The 16569-nt window shown below is 41.4% G+C and overlaps 1 protein-coding gene and 1 non-coding gene across 6 annotated transcripts in view; both read right to left on the reverse strand.

The window, feature by feature from the left end:
* Nucleotides 1–16569, reverse strand: part of TRPC4AP (transient receptor potential cation channel subfamily C member 4 associated protein) — an 88721-nt gene that overhangs the window by 20269 nt on the left and 51883 nt on the right. For all 5 annotated transcript variants that reach the window (XM_031004822.3, XM_031004820.3, XM_031004821.3 and 2 more), the window contains exon 8: nucleotides 10894–11079. In XM_031004822.3, coding sequence (XP_030860682.1) covers nucleotides 10894–11079 — 186 coding nt within the window. The remainder of the gene's footprint in view (nucleotides 1–10893; nucleotides 11080–16569) is intronic.
* Nucleotides 6470–6571, reverse strand: LOC115931821 (U6 spliceosomal RNA). Its single transcript, XR_004068266.1, has one exon. It is a non-coding gene; the product is annotated as a U6 spliceosomal RNA (small nuclear RNA).

The raw sequence follows: 16569 nt of genomic DNA on the forward strand, positions 1-16569 counted from the left end.
AGAAATGAACGACTGCGAAGAAAGAGACAGGGCAGCTTGACCCCTCTCCAAGTCACCACCAACTTTTGGTGCCTGGCTTGCGTAGGCCTGACAAGACTTTCTGCGATAAATATTTTCAAGAAACAGTCTCCAAAGCAATGGCCAGAGCTTAGCAACAAGGTCAATCCCAAGGATGAGGATGGGAAAACCAGCTCACGAGGCCTGTGCTCCCCTGAGTCTCTTCAGCTCTACCACACCGATTGGAGCGGTCACCACTCTCTGTCTGCACTGCACTCCGTTTTCTGTGGGCATGCACACTCACTTTTTTTTTTTTTAACAGCTTTGAGGTACAATTCACATACCATGCAATTCACCCATTTAGTTAACCATGGTATCGTGATTTTTAGGACATTCATAGAGTTGTGCAGCCATTACCACAATCAATTTTAGAATATCTTCATCACCCCCCAAAAGCAGCCTTGTACTCACTACCAGTCACTTCCTATTTCCCACCAAACTCCTTAGCTCTAGGCAACCATGAAACTATTTTCCATCTCTATGCAATTGCCTGTTCAAGACACTTCATATTAATGAACTCATGCAATATGCCATCTTTTGTGACTACTTCTTTCACCTAGTACAATGTTTTCAAGGTTTATCCATGTTGTAGCACCTATCAGCATTCCCTTTTATTGCTGAATAATATCCGTTAGTATAAATATATCACATTCTGGCTTGGTACAGTGGCTCATGCCTGTAATTCCGGCACTTTGGAAGACCAAGACGGGAAGATCATTTGAGCGCAGGAGTTTGAGACCAGCTTGGGCAACACAGCAAGATCCTGTCTCTTTTTATTACAAAAAATTAAAAAATTAGCTGGGTGTGGTGGTGTGCACCTGTTTCCAGCTACTCGGGAGGCTGAGGTAGGAGGATGGCTGAGCCTGGGAGGTCAGGGCTGCAATGAGCTGTGATCACACCACAGCACTATAGTGACAGAGAGAGACCGTCTCAAAAAAAAAAAAAAACAAAAACAAACCATATTCTGTTTATTCATTAATCAGGTGACAGTCATTTGCGTTGTTTCCATATTTTGGCTGTTATGAATATGCTGTGATGAACATACCTGAACAAGTTTTTGTGTAACATATATTTTCATTTCTCTTGGGTATATACCTGGGAGTAGGATTTCTAGGCCCTATGACATAACTGTATGTTAACCTTTTGAGGAACTGCTAGACTCTTTTCTAAAGTGGCTGCACTATTCTACATGCCCACTAATAGTGATTGAGGGCTCTGATTTCTCCATATTCTTGCCAACCCTTATTATCCACCTTTTTTGATGATAACCATTCTAGTGAGTATGAAGTACTATATCATTGTGGGGTTTGTTTTTTCCTCTATCACCTAGACTTAAGTGCAGTGGCAGGATCACAGCTCACTGCAGCATTGAACTCTGGACCCAAACAATCCTCCCACCTCAGCCTCCCAAGTTGTCAGGACTATGGGCATGTGCCACCATGCCTGGCTAACCAAAACAAAATTTTTTTTGTAGAGATGAGGTCTTGCTCTGTTGTTTGAGCTGGTCTTGAACAATCCTCCTGCCTTGGCCTCCCAAAGTATTGGGATTACAGGTGCCAGCCACTGTGCCTGGCCTCACTGTGGTTTTGATTTGCATTTCCCTGACGGCTAATGATGGTGAACATTTTTCACGTGCTTAATAATTATTTATATATCTTCTTTGGAGAAATGTCTATCCAGATCCTTTGTCTATATTTTGAAATGGGTTTTTTTATTATTGTTATGGGAGTTCTTTATACATTCTAGATACAAATCCCTTATTAGATACATGATTTGCAAAGATGTCCCACCCTGCCTTACCCACAAAAAACGTTCTTCCATTCTGTGGGTTCTCTTTTCACTTTCCTGATTGTGTTTTCTGAAGAACAAAAAGTTTTAATTTTGATGAAGTCCAATTTATTATTTATCTGGTTGCTTGTGCTTCAGATGTCATTGTGTATGACACCTAAAATTGTTAAATCCAAGGTCATGAAGCTTTATCCTTATGTTTTCTTCTAAGGGTTTCACAGGTTTAGCTCTTACATTTAGGTCTTTGACCCTTTTAATTTTGTATATGACATAAGGCAGGGGATCTAACTTCATTCTTTCGCATGTGGACATCAAATGGTCCCAATACCATTTGTTGAAAAGACTACTACTGTTTCTGCCAATGAATGGTCTTGGTACCCACTGAAAATCAATTGATCATAATAAGCACGAGGGTTTATTTCTGAACTCTCAACAATATTCCATTGATCAATATGTCTATCCTCAGGCCAGCAAGCATAGTGTCTCGATTGCAGCTCTGTAGTAAGTTTTCAAGTCAGGATGTGAGTTGTCTTAGGTTTTTTGGTTTTTTTTTGAGACAGAGTCTCGCTGTCACCCAGGCTGGAGTGCAGTGGCACAATCACAGGTTACTGCAGCCTCAAACTCCTGGCCTCAAGCTACCCTCCCACCTCAGCCTCTTGAATAGCTGGGACTATAGGTGGGTGTCACGAGGCTTGCCTAATTTTTAAATTTTTTATAGAGACAGGGGTCTCACTATGTTACCCAGGCTGGCCTCAAACTCCTGAGGCCAAGTGATCTTCCTGCCTCAGCCTCCCAAAGTGCTGGGATTACAGGCATGAGTCACTGTACCCGGCCTAGTTCAAGACTGTTTTTGTTAATCCGAGTCTCCTGCATTTCCACATGAACTTTAGGATCAGCTACTCCATTTGTGCAAAGTAGTCAGCTGAGAGTTCTGACAGAAATTGTGTTGAATCTGTAAGGCTGATGTATAGATCAGAATGGGACTATCATTATCTTAACAATATTAATTTTCTGATTCAAAGACATGGGATGTCTTTACATTTATTTAGGGTTTCTTTCAATGATGTTTTAGAATTCTCAGAGTATAAGTTTTACACTTAAGTTCCTAAGTATTTTATTTTTTTGATCCTATTATAAATCAAATTGTTTTCTTAATTTTTGGTTTGTTGATTGCTACTCTATAGAAATACTACTCATTTTTTAATATTAGCCTTGTATTCTGAACCTTTGTTGAACCTATTTATTAGTTTACTGGTTTTTATAGTAGATTCCTTAGATTTTTCTACATATAAGATCATCCCATCTGTGAACAGTTTCACTACTTTTCTAATTTGCATGCCTTTAATTTCTTTTTCTTGCCTAACTGCCCTAGCCAGAACCTCCAATACAATGCTGAAGAGAAGTGGCAACGGCACTGCCACTTCCAGAAACCATCAGGAACTCGTCTTGTTCCTGATCTTAGTGGTAGAAGCTTTCAATTTTTTGCCATTAGGTATGTTAGCCACGGGTTTTTGTAGATGCCCTTTAACAGGCTGAGGAAGTTCTCTCCTGAGTTTTTGTTTTTACCATGAAGGGGTGTTGGATTTTGTCAAATGCTTTTTTGCTCCTATGGAAACGATCATGTGGTTTTTGTCCTTTATTCTATTAACACAGTGTATTACATAAACTGATTTTCAAATGTTGAACCAAACTTGCATAAATCCATTTGGTCATGGTATACAATCCTTGTATGTTGCTATACTTGGTGTGCTAGTATTTTGTTGAGGATTTTTGCACCTATAATCATAAGAGATACTGGTCTTGTGATGTCTTTATCTGGTTTTGGTATCACGATAATATGACCTCAAAGAGTAAGTTGGGAACTGTTCCTTCCTCTTTTATTTTCTATTAGAGTCTGGAAAGTATTGGTGTGAATTCTTCTTGAAACATTTGGTAGAATTAACCAGTGAAGCCATGTGGGCCAGGACTTTTCTTTGTGGGCAGTTTTTCATTATTTATTCAATCTCGTAGTTATACTTCTTTCAGGTTTTCTATTTCTTCCTGAGTTAGCTGCAATAGTTTGTGTCTTTTAACTTGCTCATTTCATCTAGGTTATTTAGTTTATTGGCTTATATTGTTTATAGTATTCCCTTAGAGTCCTCTTACTTTCTTAAGGTTGGTTGTAACTTACCTTCTTTCATTTCTAATTTAGTAATTTGAGCCTTTCTTTTTTGGTCAGTGTGGCTAAAAGTTTGTCAACTTTGTTGATCTTTTTAAAGATTACCTTTAAAAAAAATCACCTTTGGTTTTACAGATTTTCTCTACTGTTTTTCTATTCTCTATCTCACCAGTTTTCACTCTAATCCTATTACTTCCTTTTCCTTTTGAGATGTTTGTTCTTTTTCCAATGACTTGAGGTAGACGTTTAGGCAATTTAGATTTATTTAAAAATGTAGGCATTTATAGCTCTAAAGTTCCCTCTAAGCACGCTTTAGCTGCATCCCATAAGTTTGATATATAGTGTTATTTTCATTTGTCTCCAAATATTTCTTTTTTTTTTTTTTTTTTGAGATGGAATCTCACTCTGTCACCCAGGCTATAGTGTGATCTCAGCTCACTGCAACCTCCGCCTCGGGGTTCAAGCAATTTTCCTGCCTGGACCTCCTGACCTTAAGCGACCTGCCTCCTCGGCCTCCCAAAGGGCCGGGACTACAGGTGTGAGCCACCACGCCCGGCCTCAAGACACTTCCTAATTTTGTTTGTGATCTCTTGTTTGACCCACTGGTTATTTAGAAGTATACTGCTTAATTTGCATGTATTTATTAATTTCCCAAGTTTGCTATTTATTTCTAACTCACCCCACTGGGATTTGAGGACATACTTTTGTACAATTTTAATCCTTTTAAATTTGCTGAACTTTTTTTTAACAGCCTAGCATATGGTCTGTCCTGGAGAATGTTCATGTGCACTTGAGAAGAACGTGCATTCTGTAGTAGTTGGGTGGAGTGTTCTACAGTTCTCTGTTAGTCCTTGTTGGTATACAGTGTTATTTAAGTCTTCTGTTTCCCTGTTGATCTTCTGCTTAGTTTTATCCATTATTAAAAGTAGTATGTTAAGGTCTCCAGCTGTTGTTTTTGAACTACTGCTCTCTTCCAATCTGTTAGTTTTTCCTTCATGTATTTTTTGGGGGCTGTTTTTGGATGCATACATGTTTATAACTGTTATATCTTCTTGATGGTTTCACCCTGTTATTATCAAATATCCCTATTTTGCTCTGATAACAGTTTTTGTTTTAAAGTCTCTCCAGCTTTTTTGGCTGGGTGGTGGTGGCTCATGCCTGTAATCCCAGCACTTTGGGAAGCCAAGGCAGGCAGATCACCTGAGGCCATCTGAGACCAACCTGGCCAACATGCTGAAACCCCATCTCTACTAAAAACACACACAAAAATGAGCTGGGCGTGGGCTCCCCGCCTGTAATCCCAACTACTTGGGAGGCTGAGGCATCAGAATCACTTGAACCTGGGAGGTGGAGGTTGCAGTGAGCTGATCGTGCCACTGCACTCCAGCCTGGGTGACAGAGTGAGACTCTGTCCCTCCAATTTTTTAAAAGTACAGCCTCTCCAGCTTTCTCGTGGATGCTGCCTGCATGATACATCTTTTTCTGTCCTTTACTTTCAACCTATTTTATCTCTGAATTGAAAGTGTGTTTTCTATAGGCTGCATATAACTGGATCTTGTTTTCGGATCCAATATAACAATCTGTCTTTTGAATGAATTGTTAAATCTTCACATTTAATGTTATTATTGATAAGGCTGGACTGACTTCTGTCATTTAACTTTTTGTTTTCTGTATGTCTTGTGTGTTTTTTTGTTCCTCTATATCTCCTTTAGTGTTTCTTTTAATATTTTCTAGTATAACATTATATCTCCTTCAATTATTTCTTTATTATATTTCCCAAGTTACTTTCTTTTTTTTTTTTTTTTTTGTTGAGACAGAGTCTCGCTCTGTCACCCAGGCTGGAGTGCAGTGGCGCGATCTCAGTTCACTACAAGCTCCGCCTCCTGGGTTCATGCCATTCTCCTGCCTCAGCCTCCCCAGCAGCTGGGACTACAGGCGCCCACCACCACGCCCAGCTAATTTTTTTGTATTTTTAGTAGAGACGGGGTTTCACCACGTTAGCCAGGGTGGTCTCGATCTCCTGACCTCGTGATTCGCCCGCCTCGGACTCCCAAAGTGCTGGGATTATAGGCGTGAGCCACCGCGCCCAGCCCCAAGTTACTTTAAAGTTGCTGGCTGGGCGCGGTGGCTCATACCCGTAATCCCAGCACTTTGGGAGGCCAAGGTGGGTGGACCACCTGAGGTCGGGAGCTCGAGACCAGCCTGACTGACATGGAGAAACCCCATCTCTACTAAAAATATAAAATTAGCTAGGCATGGTGGCACATGCCTGTAATCCCAGCTACTTGGGAGGCTGAGGTAGGAGAATCGCTTGAACCCAGGAGGCGGAGGTTGCGGGGAGCCAAGATGGTACCACTGCACTTCAGCCTGAGTAACAAGAGCGAAATTCCATATCAAAAAAAAAAAAAAAAGAAGTTGCTTACCACATACATCTTAATCTTTTCCAGTTTTTTTTAAAAATTAGAAATAAATACAGAATGCATCACAAATTTGCATGTCATCCTTGCACAGGGGCCATGCTAATCTCTGTACTGTTCCAGTTTTGGAATATGTGTTGCTGAAGCAAGCATTTTCGGATTTATTCTAACTTAGAGCTCCATTCCATCTTCATTCTTTTTGTGCTGTAATTGTGCATATTGTATCTATGTATGTTAAAAGCCCAACAATACTTGTTCTAATTGTTACTTTAAATAATTTTATGTTAGAGAAACTGAGAAAAGGAATGAAGAGCAAGTATACATTTACGGAGTTTTTATATTTACCCTCTTATTACCATTTTGGTTCTCCTCACGGATTCCTAGGGATTCAAGTTGCAATTTGGTGTCATGACACTCCATTACAACTTTGGTACCACCCATTTTCTTTGTACAGTTATTGCAAAATATGTTTCCATATGTTATAGGTTCAACAATATAATTAGATGGTTTGTGTTTTTTAACTGAAGAAAAGGAGAAGAAATATGCATTTACACAATCTCTTATAATTATAGAATTACCTTTACTTAAGGTGCTCTTTGTTTTTCATGTAGAGTCAAATTACTGTCCGAAGTCACCTGCTTTCAACCTGAAGAACTTCCTTTGGTATTTCTCATAAGTCGGTATGCTGCTTAATTTCCAGATGTTTGTCTGTTACTAACGAGTTCTTTCAGTTTTTCTTTTCTAAGAATGTTTTTATTTCAACTTCATCTTTGAAACATAGTTTTGTAAAATACAAGATTCTTGGTTGACTGTTTTTTTCTTTCAGCATTCTGAATATGTCACCCTACTGCCTTCCATTATTCCTGATGAGCAGTCAGCCACTAATCTTATTGGAATATCCTTGGGCATGATGAGCCAGATTTTTTTTTTTTTCTTTTTGGAGACAGGGTCTCGCTCTGTCACCCAGGCTGTGATCGCAGCTCACTACAGCCTCGTCCTCCTGGGTTGAGGTGATTGTCCCATCTCAGTCTCCTGAGTAGCTGGGATTACAGGTGTGCACTACTACCCCTGGTTAACATTTTTTTTTTTTTTTTTTCAAAGAGATGGGGTTTTGTCACATTCCCCAGGCTGGTCTTGAACTCCTGAGCTCAAGCAATCCACCCTTCTTGGCTTCCTAAAGTGCAGGGATTACAGGTGTGTGCCAACATGCCAGGCCTCAGCGTTTTTATTACCATGTGTCTGCATGTGGATCTGAGTATTCCAACTTGGATTCTTTGGGCTTCTTGAATGTGTGCATTAATGATTTACATTACATTTGGGAGATTTTCAGCATTATTTCTTTGATAATTTTTCTGTTACTTTATCTCCTTCTGGTACTCCCATTATGCATATCTTGGTGTGCTTAATAGTGCCCCACATTATTTTAAGGCCCTGTTTTATTCTTTCTTCCCTCTGTTCTTTAGAATGTTTAATCTCTATCAACCTATTTTGCTGAGTCTTTCTTCTGCCAGTTCATATCTACTGCTGAGTCTTTCTAGTGATTTTTTCATCTTGATTATTATACTACTTAAAAAAAATTTTTTTTTGAGACAAAGTCTCACTCTGTCACCCAGGCGCAACTGCAGTGGCACCATCTCAGCACACTGCAACCTCTGCCCCGGGTTCAATCGATTCTCATGCCTCAGCAATCCAAGTAGCTGGGATTCCAGGTGTGCACCACCATGGCCATCTAGCTTTTGTATTTTTAATAGAGATGGGGTTTCGCCATGTTGGCCTGGCTGATGTTGAACTCCTGGCCTCAAGTGCTCCGCCCACCTCAGCCTCCCAAAGTGCTGGGATTACAGGTGTGCACCACCATGGCCATCTAACCTTTATATTTTTAATAGAGATGGGGTTTTGCCATGTTGGCCTGGCCAATCTTGAACTCCTGGCCTCAAGTGCTCTGCCCACCTCAGCCTCCCAAAGTGCTGTGATTACAGGTGTGAGCCACCACACCTGGCCTGATTATTATACTACTCTTCAACTCTAGAACTTCCACTGGGCTCTTTTCAAATACTTCCTATCTTTTTATTGTTATTCTCTATTTAACAACACATTATCAAATAGTCCTTTACTTCTTCAAGCATAGTTTTAGTTCTTTGATCTTTTTTTTTTTTTTTTTTTTGAGACAGAGTCTCGCACTGTCGCCCAGGCTGAAATGCAGTGGCGGGATCTCGGCTCACTGCAACCTCTGCCTCCCAGGTTCTCGCCATTCTCCTGCCTCAGCCTCCCCAGTAGCTGGGACTACAGGCACCTGCCACCACGCCCAGCTAATTTTTGTATTTTTAGTAGAGACGGGGTTTCACCATGTTAGCCAGGATAGTCTCGATCTCCTGACCTCGTGATCCGCCCGCCTCAGCCTCCCAAAGTGCTGGGATTACAGGTGTGAGCCAACGCGCCCAGCCCTTTGATCATATTTTTAATGGCTGCTGTTAAATCTGATATCTGGACCCTTTCACAGGAAATTTCTGTTGCCTGCTTTTTCTTGTGTATAGGTTACACTTCCTGTTTTTTGTGTGTATGTCTCAATTTTTGTTAAAAACTGGACATTTTAGGCTGGGCGTGGTAGCTCACGCCTGTAATCCTAGCACTTTGGGAGGCCAAGGTGGGTGGATTGCCTGAGCTCAGGAGTTCAATACCAGCAACTAGGTAAAACCCTTTCTCTACTAAAATACAAAAAATTAGCCGGGTGTGGTGGCATGCACCTGTAATCCCAGCTACTCGGGAGGCTGAGAGAGAACTGCTTGAACATGGGAGACAGAGGTTGCAGTGAGCCGAGATTGTGCCACTGCACTCCAACCTGGGCAACAGAGACTCCATCTCAAAAAAGGACATTTTAAGGAATATACTGTAGCAACTCTGGGTACTGATTCCCCCTCCTTCAGGGTTTGTTGTTGTTATTTGCTTATTTATTAGTTTAGTGACTTGGTTAGACTATTTTCGTAAAGTCTCCTTCCCCAAAGACTGGTGAAGATTTTCATGTTGTGCCTCAGAGAGTGCAACCTTGGGCATGTACAGAGTCTCCCTGGGATGACATTCAGCCAGGCTGTCTTTGACTAGCTCTTTCCATGATCTCTCTGTTAAGCTTTCTACCTCTTCTGGTATCACATCCAGCTGTTAGGCTCTAGTAACTGCTGACTGAATTCTCGACTGTTTTGGTAATGCCCTGGAGTATACACTGCTCCAAAGTCTAATTCAATTAAATTCAGGAAGGGGTAATTTTTGAAATTGAGCTTTGTTCTGACCTTGGGAGAGTTCTTCTCAGCTGTCTCCTTCCCTGGTTCTCTGGTGAACTAGCTGGCCTGTGGATCACCCTGTTCTTAATTAAGAAGAGGGTACCTGGCCAGGCACAGTGGCTCATGCCTATAAACCTGGCACTCTGGGAGGCCAAGGAGGGTGGATCACTTGAGGCCAGGAGTTTGAGACCAGCCTGACCAACATGGCAAAACCCGTCTCTATTCAAAAAAAGAGAAAATATAAAAAATAAAAGAGTAAAAAAAAAGAAGAGGTACCTCTTTTTATTTGCTTACCATCAAAATCTCCTCAGGCATGAACTTCCCTGGACTCTGTTCTTATTAACTGCCTCTCTCTGCGGGCAAATTCTCAGAGCAGGGTCAGTAGCCTCTAGTCTTCTGGGCTTGCCTCTCCCAGTGTAAAACCTCTGTACATGAGCAAGCTAGGGCAAAGGTGATCAGAGCCACAGAATTCTTGGCCTGAAGTATGTGGGATAGAGCTTCCACACCGTGAGTACAGTATGGAGCTGGGTGGGGGAAGGAAGCCTCTGACCTCTTTGCCATACTCACCGAGAACTTAGTCTCTTCAATTTGGAGCTGGAGGGAAGAAGAAAAGCTGATGGCCCCCCACTCCCAATGAGAAACCTATTCCTTGTTTGGGAGCTGAGAATTCCTGGGTTTGTATATTCTGAACCTGCTGGCCAGAGTCAAATGCTTTAGGGCTGGGCACCTAACCAAAGATGGGCCAGAGTTCTTTACCAGGAAGCTGGAGCTGAGACTGGGAGTCTTCTTATTTAATAGGCAGTCTTCTGCCTAGTCCCATCAAGGGGACCAGGAAAAGGCAGGGTACAGTGAGAGAGAAGACTAAGAAACACTGTAGAAAGAAAAAGAGACGAGGAGAGAAGTTTCTAGGTTCCTAAGAATGCTCTGGTTACTGGTTTCTTGTTAGTCCCTGAGACACAGCTGTCTCAGGTCTGCAACAAAGCCCTTCTCCCTGAAATCAGGTCCACTTTGGGGAATTCAATGAAGTTTCTGTAACAAGCTGTCAAAAGAGTCTTAATAGTCATGGTCTAGAATTGCCTTGAGGACAATTCTACTCTGAGCAAATCTCAAATTAATCCTCCTTGGAAAGAAGAGCAAGAATGGTCCCAGGCGCCCAAGGAAAAGCTCCCGATCACTCAGGGGACCCACCCTTCCATACCTTGATTGTGCTCTGACTCCTCATTGGCCACTCGCATCAGGGCATCTAGCACCAAAGCATTGTCTAGCCATGTGTACCACTCTTCCAACTCCTGAAGGAAGCTGGCTGTGCCCGTTGACTCTGACACCTTTCGAGTCGCCAGTTTGCAAAGCCGCTCAACAAAGCCAGGAATGCTGAGAAGGGCCGCTGCCAGGGAAAGAACAAGCGAGGAAATTTTCAAAACAGAGACCAGCAAAACTACCTTAAAGCCCTAACAAACAATCTGCATGACAGGAATAATTCTTCCTCTGATAGTAGCTAGTTAAAGCTACTCTTTTAAAATGAAATGTCAAACCAAGGTAAATAGTAATTATGTTACAGGCATAAACTCAGTTTTTAGCAGGTACAGGGAAACAGGCTTTCTATCTACTGGGAATATAAATTAGAATAATCTTTATGCCTTAAATGTGTGTGTCTTTGAGCCAAGAGGTCAATTTCTGGGAATTTACCATAACGAAATAACCAGTCATATTACACGAGAATATCTGTATAAGGAGGTTCACTGATGTGGTTTCTGTAACAGCAAAAAGGTGAAGGTAACTAAATGTTCATCAACAGCTGATTAATTAAACACAATGACACATTTATACAATGGAATACTGCATAGACACTAAGAATGATGACACATACATCTTTATATAGTGACTCAAAACAGCTGTTTACTTGTTAGAGAAAGAGAGTAAATTATTAAACAATATGAATTTAATTTTCTTCAAAAATTTAAATATTTGCTTCTTCAAAATACACAAGGAATGAAAGCATATATACTAAGGAATTTACTGTGGCTGTTCCTAAGCAGGAGAGAATACAAACATTTCTCTTAAAATTACTCATCTATAGTTTCTAATTTTCCTGTAACATTTACTAGCAGGATGAAAGATAAACATTTTTTTAAGGTAAAGAAAAAAACTGAATAATCACCCAATTTTTCTTTCCACCAATCTCATTTTATTCACAATGAGTGAGGTGGAAATTGTGATCTGCATATTAGAACATCATAAACTTTGGAGGCAGGGAGATCCAGATTCAAATCCTGACTCCATCATTTAACCTTCTTTAAAATGAGACTAATGCCTGATCATGTTTGCCTGTATATGCATTAAGTCTCCCTGGAAGGACAGAAAAGAAGCCAAGAGCAGTGGCTGCCACAGTAAACAGCCATAAGATGGAAACAGCCAAAATGTCCATCAAGTGGAAAAGGGGATTTAGGTCACTGAGAGTAACAGTGGAACTGAAACTTCTCAATAAATACCTTTTTGAATCCGCAGATTTTTTGGAACCATGTGAATGTTACACCTAATTAAAAATTAATAAATAACTAGATATTTCAGGATATCAAGGGATTACCATTAATTTTTGATATAGTGGCAGTTACGTTTCTTAAAAGTCGCTATCGTGTAGAAACACTGAAATATATGCAGGTGAAATTATACGATGTCTGGGGTTTACTTCAAAATAACCCAAGGTGAAGTAGGGTATGGTGAATGGGAGTAGAGATAAAGTAAGACAAGCTGGCCAGGCACGGTGGCTCATGCTTGTAATCCTAGCACTTTCGGAGGCCAAGGTGGGTGGATCACTTGAAGCTAGGAGTTTAAGACCAGCCTGGTCAACATGGCGAACTCCATCTCTACCAATAATACAAAAATCAGCCAGGCGTGGTATCGTGCGCCTGTAGTCCCAGCTACTCAGGAGGCTGAGGCATAAGAATTGCTTGAACCTAGGATGCAGAGGTTGCAGTGAGCTGAGACTGCACCACTGTACTCCAGCCTGGGCAAGAGTGATACTCTGTCTCAACGCACGCGCACACACACACACACACACACAGACACACCCCTCCCATAATTAGTGAGTGGCTATAAGATGATGTTTGACCTTAGTTATAAAATAAAACTACATTGAGGTTCCTCAAAAAGTTGGCCGGGCATGGTGGCTCACGCCTGTAATCCCAGCACTTTGGGAGGCCGAGGCGGGTGGATCACAAGGTCAGGAGATCGAGACCATCCTGGCTAACACGGTGAAACCCCATCTCTACTAAGAAGTACAAAAAATTAGCTGGGCGCGGTGGCAGGCGCCTGTAGTCCCAGCTACTCAGGAGGCTGAGGCAGGAGAATGGCATGAACCCAGGAGGCAGAGCTTGCAGTGAGCTGAGATCGCGCCACTGCACTCCGGCCTGGGCGAAAGAGCGAGACTCCGTCTCAAAAAAAAAAAAAAAGTCAAACATAAAATTACCATATGACCCAGCAATTTCACCCCTACATATATACCCAAAAGAACTGAAAACAGGTGCACACACAAATATGTGTACACACATGTTCATAGCAGCACTATTCCCAACAGCCAAAAGATGAAAATATCCCAAATGTCCATTAACTGAAGGGATAAACAAACTGTGGTATCTACATGATGAGTATTATTCAGCCATATAAAGGAATGAAGTACTGACATGCTACAACATTAATGAACCACAAAAACATTATGCCAAGTGAAATAAACCAGATTCAGAAGGCCACATGCTATATGATTCCATTTACAGTTATGCACTGCATTAACGCTGTTGCGGTCAATGACGGACCACACAGAAGACGGTGGTGCCATCAGATTATAATACTGTATTTTTACTATACCTTTTTTCTATGTTTAGATACATAAATACTTACCATTATGGTACAACTGCCTACTGTATTTAGTACAGAAACATGCTGTACAGGCTTGCAGCCTAAGTGTATCATGGGCTATACCGGCTAGGTTTGTGCAAGTACACTCTATGACATTCACACAATGACAAAATCACCTCACTGCATTTCTCAGAAGGATAGAGACTGCTAAGTGACAACATGACTGTATATGAAGTAATCTGAATAGATAAATCCACAGAGAAAAAAGCAGAATGGTGGTTGCCAGCAGTTGGGGAGAAGGGGTAATGGGAAGAAGCTGCTTAATGTGTACAGCGTTTCCTTTTGGGGTAATGAAAACGTGCAACTAGATAGAGGTGGTAGCTGCACAACACTGTAAATGTACTAAATGCCGCTGAGTTGTTCACTTTAAGACGGCTAATTTTATGTTATGTGACTTCCATCTCCATAAAATAATTACACAGAAATAGATTTTTGTTTGAGACACCATTTTTTTTTTAACATATCAGCTTGGCAAATATAAAAAAGTTTGATAATGCTCTGTACTGGGAAAGGCTACAGACAACACGGTGGGGAAGATGAACAAGTAATTTCTTTGGAGGGTTAATTTGTCAACACCGATTTCCATTAATGGGGGACTAATTAAATTACGGTATGCCTGTATAATAGAATATTATATAATTACAAAAAGGAATCATATAATTCTATATATACTAGAGTGTAATTTTTGGCAAGATAAGTTTAATAAAAAGACAGCAGCACTTATTTTATATTACCTATTTACATTACCATCTGTACAAACAGAAAAGAGTCAATCTCTCTCTGTCCCTCCCTCCTTCCCCCATCCCATGATTGGGCATGTATAGAATATTTTTCGAGGGACGTTTTAAGAAACTGGTAAAAAGTTACCACAGGGAGGGGAACAAACTCTCTGCTGTACTTTTTGTATCATTTTAAAAAAATTTTAGGTGTGTATTATTTTTTCTAAAAACAAATCAATAGGCAGGGCATGGTGGCCCACGCCTGTAATCCCAGCACTTTGGGAGGCCGAGGTGGGTGGATCACCTGAGTTTGGGAGTTCAAGACCAGCCTGACCAATATGGCAAAACCGATGTCTACTAAAAATACAAAAAAATTAGTCAGGCCTGGTGGCGCATGCCTGTAGTCCCAGCTACTTCGCAGACTGAGGCACAAGAATCGCTTGAACCAGAAAGTGGTGGTTGCAGTAAGCCAAGACTGTGCCACTACACTCCAGCCTGTGCAACATAGCCAGACTGTGTCTCAAAATAAAACAAAGCAAAAGAAACAAAAAAGAAATAAAAAGAATTTGTATTCTACATGAAATTTTTCACATAGCTGGATTTTTACTCTTATACTTCTGTTCTCAGCAAAAATAGCTCCTGCTGCTTGACCTGCTCCTCTCAGGACAGCATGTAGGAGCTAGTCTTCCCCATTCCTGCACACTCAACACACTCCTCCAGATGGGAAGTGCCCGGTACTCAGGGTTGTAAGTCTGACTTCCCACCTGAGATTCTTGAGCTGTTGTGAGTCACTCACCTCTTGAAAAGCTAACAAAAGCTAGGACCTTCTCCCCAGAAAAAAATTCACTGGACCAATCATACCTAGCAACTCATACACAATCTCATGGGCTGACATCCCAGCATATCCAGTCCTTGTAATTCTCACAGCTTTATCAGTAGCTACCACACCTGGCTGGTTAATGTTAAACTGACAACTAAATCACTCACAACCCCTGAGAACTTCTGCAGAAGCAGGCCTCTTCTCTCCTCTCACTGTTGAAACATCAGTATTCCCCACATACTCCTGTAGTTTCCCCTCCTGCTTTCCAGCTTCATGTGCTGCATAATTCAGCCCCTCTCAGCTAAGTGTCACTTATAAATTGACAATTATCTAGCCTATAGCTTCATTTACATCTCTGCCAAAAATCTTGAAAGATGTTACTTTCCCCCAGAAGGAAACCAGCTGTTCTCTTCTAAATCGACAGAACAACAACTGGTAGTTCTGAGAATCTCAAAAAGGACTCAAAAAATAATTATTTATTTTAAAATGAATCTCAAAAAATAATGATTTACGCTATCTTCCTGGGGCTCAGATAATTTACATTAGATAATTACATGTAAATTATCTGAGCCCCAGGAAGATAGCGTAAATCATTATTTTTGCTAGACAAGAAAATGACCTCACAGCCACAGTTTATTAAAAACGAAATGAAAACTTTTTGGCAACATCCTACATATTTCAGCTTTCCATACAGTTATGGACTGTGTCCCCACTCCCCGCGCCCCCACAGATTCATATGTTGAAGCTCTAGCCCTAAATATGACTGCGTTTTGAGACAGGCCCTTTAGGGAATGCAGTGGTGTGATGGTTAATTTTAGCTGTCAACTTGACTGGACTATGGGATGCCTACATGGCTGGCACAGCACTGTTTCTGGGTGTGTCTGTGAAGGTGATTCCAGAAGAGATTGGTGTATGAGTCTGTGAACTAAGGGAAAATCTGCCCTCAACGTGGGCAGGCACCATCCAATTGGTGGGGGAGCAGTGGGAGGCGATGGAGGAAAACAAAAAGGGATTCTCCCCCTTCTGGAGTGGGAAGTTTTTCTCCTACTGCTCTTGGATATTAGACTCCAGGATCTTTGTCTTTTGGTCTCTGAGACTTGCACCAGCAGTTTCTGGGGTCCTCCAGCCGGGGAGCTACACCATTAGCTTTCCTGGTTCTAAGTTTTCCGGACTTGGACTGAGCCATGCTAATGGCTTCTCAGGTTCTCCAGCTTGCAGACGGCTTATCTTTTATTTATTTATTTATTTTTGGAGACGGAGTTTCACTCGTTGCCCAGGCTGGAGTGCAATGGCGCAATCTCGGCTCACTGCAACCTCTGCTTCCTGGGTTCAAGCAATTCTCCTGCCTCAGCCTGCCAGGTTGTTGGGATTACAGGCGTGTCACCATGCCCGGCTAATTTTTGTCGCAGATGGCTTATCATGG

Source organism: Gorilla gorilla, chromosome 21 (assembly GCF_029281585.2).
Source record: "Gorilla gorilla gorilla isolate KB3781 chromosome 21, NHGRI_mGorGor1-v2.1_pri, whole genome shotgun sequence".
Classification (NCBI taxonomy): domain Eukaryota; kingdom Metazoa; phylum Chordata; class Mammalia; order Primates; family Hominidae; genus Gorilla; species Gorilla gorilla.